Source organism: Rana temporaria, chromosome 5 (genome assembly GCF_905171775.1).
Source record: "Rana temporaria chromosome 5, aRanTem1.1, whole genome shotgun sequence".
Lineage (NCBI taxonomy): Eukaryota > Metazoa > Chordata > Amphibia > Anura > Ranidae > Rana > Rana temporaria.
The window spans coordinates 341,401,914-341,409,926 of NC_053493.1; the positions used below are offsets into that span (position 1 = coordinate 341,401,914).

At 37.8% G+C, this 8,013-nt stretch overlaps 1 protein-coding gene across 6 annotated transcripts in view; it reads left to right on the forward strand.

Annotated features, from left to right (window-relative positions):
- The window catches only part of HNF4G (hepatocyte nuclear factor 4 gamma), a 184,547-nt gene extending 176,916 nt beyond the window's left edge, over nt 1-7,631 (forward strand). For 4 of the 6 annotated variants that reach the window (XM_040354454.1, XM_040354455.1, XM_040354451.1 and 1 more), the window contains 2 exons: nt 2,539-2,658; nt 6,676-7,631. In XM_040354454.1, coding sequence (XP_040210388.1) covers nt 2,539-2,658; nt 6,676-6,794 — 239 coding nt within the window. In that variant the 3' untranslated portion in view covers nt 6,795-7,631. Of the gene's footprint in view, nt 1-2,538; nt 2,659-6,519; nt 6,609-6,675 lie in introns of all 6 variants that reach the window. The other 2 variants (XR_005749522.1, XM_040354452.1) reach the window with 2 other exon arrangements.
- The last annotated feature ends 382 nt before the right edge of the window (nt 7,632-8,013 follow it).

Sequence of the window (8,013 nt, forward strand, 5' to 3'; positions counted from 1 at the left end):
TTCAAAGTCCTCCTACATGCTAGCGTGGGACGCTGACCTCCAGGGACAATGGGACCTTGAAACTTGTCATAGGGCCTTCTCAAGACCTTTTAAAGTTATCCTCAACACTTCCCTAACAGAAGCTAGCCTAAAAGTTCTTACCAGATGGTACATGACTTAGTTGAAACTCTCCAATATCTACCCCTCGGTGTCCCCTCTTTGTTTTTGAGGATGTCAAATGATAGGTTCCATGTTACACATATGGTGGGATTGTCCCAAAATTAGAAGTTCTTGGAAAAAATATTCCAAATAATATTCAAGTTCATGGGGCTCGTGGTTCCCAAATCTCCCACCACGACCCTCCTGAACATCCATATCCCTAAAATCACAACATTTTTTCAAAAGCTTATCTTTATCATTCTCCTAGGCTCCAAACTTTCCATAGCCAAAGCCTGGAAACTCCCCAAGGTCTCAGTTCAGGCAGCCAAGAGCAAAATCTCCTGGATCATGTCACAGGAGAAACTGGCAAGTTCCTTACTGGATACCTCTGAACAGTTTAGGGAGACCTGGGATCCCTCGGCCACCTACGTAGGACTTCACCTACCCACTAGTCTCTCCCACTCCTAAGTTCTTACAATGGTGCTCTGGTGGTTGAGCCTCTTCTTCTCTTCTCTATCTCGTTCTGGACTCTGTCCTCTATCTTCTCTATTCCCACCCCATTGGGGTTTCTTTTCCAAGTTGCAGTTTAGTTTTTTGACATACAATGATAATAATTTCTCCATGAGACACCTCCACACCCTTGCTCTTCAAATTCCATAGTGGATTATGGTCATGGAACATAGCATTGTTCCTAATGCTTTCTCTTTCTGGTTTCTTTGTTACACAAGGTGGTTGGTCTACAGAGGACAAGGCCAAAGAGAGGACCCCTCCCGCTCCCCTCTTGCACAGTTAGATCCCCTTGGGGGTGCAGTGGGTGGGTGGAACTTGGGTTCACCATCGAGTCATCCTATCTCTAAACCCTTACTACATTTTACTTACCAGCCCCTTATATACTCTCACTACAGACCTGTTACCCCAGCCATATCATCACATCAATGTGCATTGTTACTATTTTAAAAATCAGTAAAAATCTTTCAAAGTAAATTCCGCAGCTTCCCTCTCTCAGCAGCTCAGAGAGGCTACACCTAACAAGGTGGAGGTAATCAGGCAAGAGATCTGCAGCCAGGTAAACAGGTCCTCCAATGTCAGAATCAGCCATGGCTGGAGGCCAATAGCAGGTAGCTACTCCAGAAGACTCAGCAACTGTGGGGAGTGCTCCTTGATTGCTACCAGAGTACTCCAGTTCTAGTGGGATTGCCCTTCTGTCCTTGGACATGGATCCCTCCCTATGTTTGGCTGTATAAGAAAACCTGCCCTGGACCATTTGCCATAATCAAACTGCTTTTCATTAGTCTGCAGTGTATGTATGTTTTTGCATTCCTATATTTTTTTTTTGCATTATTGTCATTGTCATATATGTCATTGCAACACCATTGCACTTGTTTAGTAAACTGAAAGTTATAGTTACTCCCCATCTTAGCATTTTGCCAAGGAGCACCTAAATGGTCTATATGGGTGATAAAGAGGGCAGTAAAAATAGACAGTAAGGAAAGAAAAGTAGTTACAGCGGGGCATTACATTTAATTCAACCTTATCCCAGTGTATGCAGGCTGCAGTATCCCATAGCAAATAATTGAAGTATTTTCAATAGATTGCTAATGGATACTGCACTTTTCAAACGTATTCATGCTCACTGCAGTACCCTATGAAGTTATCCTGCTTGCATATTGTACTGGGCAGGGTAATACAGTATTTCACGTTTATTATATACAGTATTAATTTGCACCTAGTCTCCTAAGAGCCGGTTCACACTGGGGCGACTCGTCAGGCGGCTCAGCCGCCTGACGAGTCGCGTCCCATTCTATGCAATAGAACCATTCTAATAGGAGCGACGCAAGTCGCTCCGACTTAGAAAAAGGTTCTTGTACGACTTCGGGGGCGGCTCGGGGTGACCTGCATTGACTTTTATACAGAGGTAATTTTGCAGGTCGCCTCTGAAGTCGTCTTCAGGACGCCTTGCGGAGTCACCCCCGAAGTCGTGCCGCCTGGCTCTAACTCACACTTGGTTTTATGCAGATTCTTTGCTTTAATAAATATCACTGTGTTATGAGAGTGTATTAAATATTCTCCAAGCACTTTCTCATTTGTATTACAGTTTCTACTATTCTTTTTCAGAGTGTTTCTGAAATCATCTTCAACTTTGCACAGTTGTTAAAAGATACCTTGCCATAATAATATCTTTGGTCAAAATTAACAGAGTTTTAGAATGATGCAATTACTTTACCTTCACCATTATGCATTCAGTAATTGAAAACCAAATGCAGATTGGTTTTGTAATGTCAGTTACATTTTGGGTTGGGTTTGACCAGGCCAGATCATATATAGAACATGCTTTTGGCAAACCTGTAAAGTTTTGGCAAATAATTTGCTATCTTTAAATAAATATTCATTTTTCAACAGGTTCAGCAACAGAGTCTAGTCACATCCACCATCCTGCACATCCTCATATATCACAAGACCCTCTAGTGGGACAAACTCTGCTAAGTTCCATGTCTTCTACACTACACTCAGAACAGATTGGTGTGTATATTAAGCATATTAAAATGCTTCCAGTTTGATACATTTAGCATTGAATAAAGTTTGAATATTCAGTAAGAGTATTATAAAAAAAAAATATGATACTTGCATGTTTTATCAGTAGATGAGGGACGGTTCATAATTTATGGCAGGATTGCATTCCAGAAACACATGTATTTCAAGTTATAAATAATTATTTATTTACATGTGGCTAAGAAGAAGAAAACTTTTATCTACAAAGACATATTTTAAGTTTACATTTTTGAAATGTGTATGATTAAACTGGAACTCCACACAGTAATAAAACATTACTTAGCACTACATAACATGTACTGTATAAACTACAAATCATTTTATGTATTTTGCATACAACTAATAAAGGTACTTTCATTTGTCTTGATATTAATCCCCTGCAATCCACTGTGCTCTATTACTTTGCACAATGCTGTAGGTGTAACATAGTAAACATGCATACAGGAGAGTATATTTTATGGCTGACAGTGTGCTCCTGCTGCTTCATTGTTCATTCACAAGCAGGGGAGAGTCCTGGATCAGGCCGCATCGTTTCATAAGACCATGTCACATTAGAAAGCCTTATAACTCAAGCACATACCTGTACAGAAGAGAGCACATACTTACCTTTCCTGCTGACTGTACCACTAAACACTGGCCCATTGCAGAGAATGGATACCCTGAATTCCTCTGGAAAATTGACATCTCGGTGGTCCCAATAAGCATTCATGTTTCCTCCTATTGATTCTCACATCCTTGTGCCAAGTACACACGATCAGAAAATCTGACGAAGAATACCACGCTCAAAGCGATCTTACAATAATCTGATCGTTATTACACAGCTTTCGAGAGCCGATCACGACAGTTTGTGCAAAATTATCTGAAGGGACAAACACAAAAAATAATCTTGTATGATAAAAGAACGTAACATTTTTGTTTAATTAGTACAGTATTCACCTAAAATATCGGAAGACAGAGACCACAGATGCTTAGAAACGATAGAACACATTACATCACTTCTAAAGTTGTATTCTGTTGTACAAGAATTTTTTTACTTTAGTACCCTCTTAATTTTCGATATGAGACTAGCATGCAAAAAAAAATGGATGCTCATTTGTCTGATATTCTCTGTATGTACGAGGCTTTAGAGGATATAGTAGTGATGTAGAGGTCAGCAGGCGGAACCAGTGAGTGTTGTTGGGGACCATAGAGATACACTGGAAGAAGTGTTCAGGGGACCTGTTCTCTGCAACGGAGCAGCATGGTTGGCAGAAAAGTAGTATGTACACTCTTCTTTGCAGATATGTGCTTAAATTAAAGGTTTTCTAATGTGACAATCTATTAAACAGTAATATGGTCTGCTCAGTGCTCCAGGACTTGGTTGTTGCTGTTTGGAAAGGTTGCCTGGTTCACAAGACTGAGCAGAATTATGAATTCTTTGGAAGGTAAAGCAGTTTCCGGATCAGATGGACGTTCAAGAAAAAACATATATATTTATACAGTATGTTTCAGATTATATAAACTAAAACAAGGAATTTTTGTTCTAAATGATAAGTAATTGATGTGTGCATCTGTGTGTATATTACACATGAATTCTTGCAACTATTTCAAATAGGGAGAAGAGACATTAAAGCGGAGTTCCGGCCACAATTTCACTTTTTAAATATAAATACCCCTGTAATACACAAGCTTAATGTATTCTAGTAAAGTTAGTCTGTAAACTAAGGTCAGTTTTGTTAGGTTGTTACAGCATTTAGACACTTTATATAATAGAAATTGACTGAGGCCATCTTAAGTGTGGGCATCATGAAGCCAGACTGTATGACTTCCTGGATTTCAGCCTTGCAGATCTCGCACATGCTCAGTGCTGCACAAGCAATGTAATAGTTTTCAGATCAGGTTTCAGCACCTGTACTGTCCAAGTCACATGATTCTTCGAGACTGGGGAGTGCACAGACTCCTGGAAAGATACACCCACTACATTCCCAGGAGTCTGTGCGGTGAAGCTTAAGCACCTAGGTGCAGGAAGAGGGAAGATCAACTATTCTGCCTAGCAACAACACTTTGAAGGCATCTAAAAAAAAAAAAAAAATGTTCTTAAAGGACTAATGACATTTTTTTAAAACTACTGATGTGATGTTATATTTATGGGTGGAACTCCACTTTAAGAGCTTTTGCTATGAATTAAAGTACATTAGTCAACACCTTTTTTTAATTTTGGATAGAGTAGAGATGGTTAAAAGCTCTGTTAGGTCTTCTTTGGATTTTTTCCTTCCCACCCTGTAAACACAACAGGTATCTTGGAGAAAAAAATATCTCCAAGATGAGGTTAGTTCCCTCTTAAAGACCATTCACATCAGCGAACTCACGTTATGCTCTGATATCGGTGTTCATCCAGTGCAATGTCTTGGCATTGTCTTGGCCACTAATACGTACTTAAAACAACAAAAAAAGTGAAAGTGTACAATGCTTTTAGTATTTTGGATGTTTCTCCACCTCCAGTCATAGAGAAAACATTAAATACCTGATAAAAGTTCTAATCCTTCCCTACTCTATTCAGAACAAAAATGATTGCCGTTAGATATACTCTTAAGCCATGTACACACGATCGGTTTGTCCGATGAAAAAAGACGGATGGACGGTTTTCATCTGACAAACCGATCGTGTGTGGGCCCCATCTGTCTTTTTTCCATCTGTGTAAAAAAATAGAACATGTTTTAAATTTTTCCTATAGATAAAAAACCGATAGGAAATTCCGATCGTCTGTGTGAAACTCCATCGGAGAAAAATCCACGCATGCTCAGAATCAAGTCGACGCATGCTCAGAAGCATTGAACTTAATTTTTTTTTGGCTCGTCATAGTGTTTTACGTCACTGCGTTTTGGCACGTTTGGAATTTAGTCTGATAGGGGTAGATCCACAAAGAAATTACGCCAGCATATCTATTGATACGCCGGCCTAATTTAAAAATTCCTGCGTCGTATCTTTGTTTTGAATCCTCAAAGCAAGATACGACGGCATCTTGGCTAGATCCGAGAGGCGTACGTCTTCGTACGCCTTCGGATCTTAGATGCAATTTTTTGGCGTCTGCTAGGTGGCGTTTTCGTCGTTTTCCGCGTCGAGTATGCAAATTAGCTATTTCCGACGATCCACGAACGTACGCGCGGCCGTCACATTTTTTTACGTTGTTTCCGTTCGGCTTTTTCCGGCGTATAGTTAAAGCTGCTATATGGTGGCATACTCAATGTTAAGTATGGCCGTCGTTCCCGCAATTAATTTTGAAAATTTTACATCGTTTGCGTAAGTTGTCCGTGAATGGGGCTGGACGCCATTTACGTTCACGTCAAAACCAATGACGTCCTTGCGACGTCATTTAGCGCAATGCACGGCGGAAAATTTTAGGGACGGCGCATGCGCAGTTTGTTCGGCGTGGGGACGCGCTTCATTTAAATGAAACACGCCCCCTACCCGCCTCATTTGAATTCCACGCCCTTACGCCGCGAGAGATACACTACGCCGCCATAACTTACGGCACAAATTTGTTGAGGATTCAAACTAAGCCTAGGTAAGTTACAGCGGCGTAGCGTATCTTGATGAAAGTCAGCTTCATCGGATATCCGATGAAAAAATCCATCGGATTTGATTCCATCAGAAATCCGATCGTGTGTACAGGGAATAAGGCTCCTTTTTTAACCACTTTTATTAAAGTTTTTCTTGTGCAGATTTATCAATTGCACTTGATAAAAATTAGAGTGACAAGTTTGTTGATGCCAGCTGCTATGTACAAATTGTTCAGGCACTGACATACATATTAAATTACTTTAATGTTTTTTTATTTTAATTATTTTTCAGTTCTCACCTAAGGAGTCCTCATGGTAAAATTTGAGGCTAATTTAGCATTTCAGTAACAGCAACATTTTTAATTTTGGTCCACAAACCAGGTTTGCTTATGTTCAATATTACATTTTAAAATAGCTAAGTATTATTGTTTGTAATTTTGTATTTTAGCCACTCCTGAAACACCTTTGCCTTCTCCTCCTCAAGGGTCAGGACAAGAACAGTATAAGATATCCACAAACCATGCAACTGTCATTACACATCAATCAATCTTGAAGCAAAAACCTTGATATTTTGTACATAACAAAGAAAAGAATGGACACTGCCAGTTTTGCTTTCTCTGCAGCCCTCAGCTGTATATAAGATGGCATATAACACAGTCAACTGGAAATAGAGTGTGTTAGAGTCAATACTTGTAACTTGTTAAATTAGATATTTTGTATATCGGACCTATTATTAATTTCATATCTTCTCCTAATTAAATTGTTATATGTTAAAATTAATAAATTAATACATTTGGCAATATATTATAATATTGCTATTTTACTACTTGTTTATACATACATTCAGGTATATTGTATGCAAAATATAATTTATGTTCTTTTATTAAAAATGTGTTACTATGTTTTACTGCAAAACTGTATCCAGTCTCACAGTAGATATACTAGTCAAATGTCAAAGTTATTTTACTTTTTGGAAAAGATCCAATTTAACTTAAAGGAAAGATTTTGCCAGAGTAATGTTGACATTAGTGTGATAAATGTGCCTTCTAACTAATATTTTTGTTTAGGTAGATAAAATTACTTTGGAAACACCTTCATGCTAATATATCATACTTTTCCTTATAGAAACAAAATAAATTTTTTTTATATACATATATAAAGTTAAACTTGTGCCAATGTTTACAGTACATCAGTACAAAAGCAACTGTGATACTCTTTAATTGAAATGTACTCTCATATTTACACAGTAATAATGCAGAAATGCATTAGGGACGCAAATACATAGAATACAGAATGTATTTATAATGTTGAAAACCCAGCACTACTACTACTTACTGTATATGGTTATAACTGTAACATTTTTAAAATAATTATTTTTTATTTAATAAACTAAATTACCAAACAGTGTAATTTTTTATTTAGAAATCCTTTAATGTTAGTAATACTAGACATGTTGATTATATCAATGTCTGAATAATCTTATTAATAATAATAATAATCTTTTCTAATAATATTACGTCAAAGGCCTGGATAGGTTTATACAAAACTCTATCAGAAAGAAAAGGTTAACATTCATATCCATTTTAGGTAGGTATGAAATAAATATTACTTTTGGGTTTAAATTGTCAGGCACATTGTGGTTGGCATTCAAGATCTCCAAAGTGATATAGTATTATTGGTGTGACATATATTTTCTTTAAGTGGAAAGCCTCATCTGTGTAATTGAATGAGGTGTGTCAATATGTTATGCTATATTATTTAGCATTGTTTTGTTATTAACAACGCA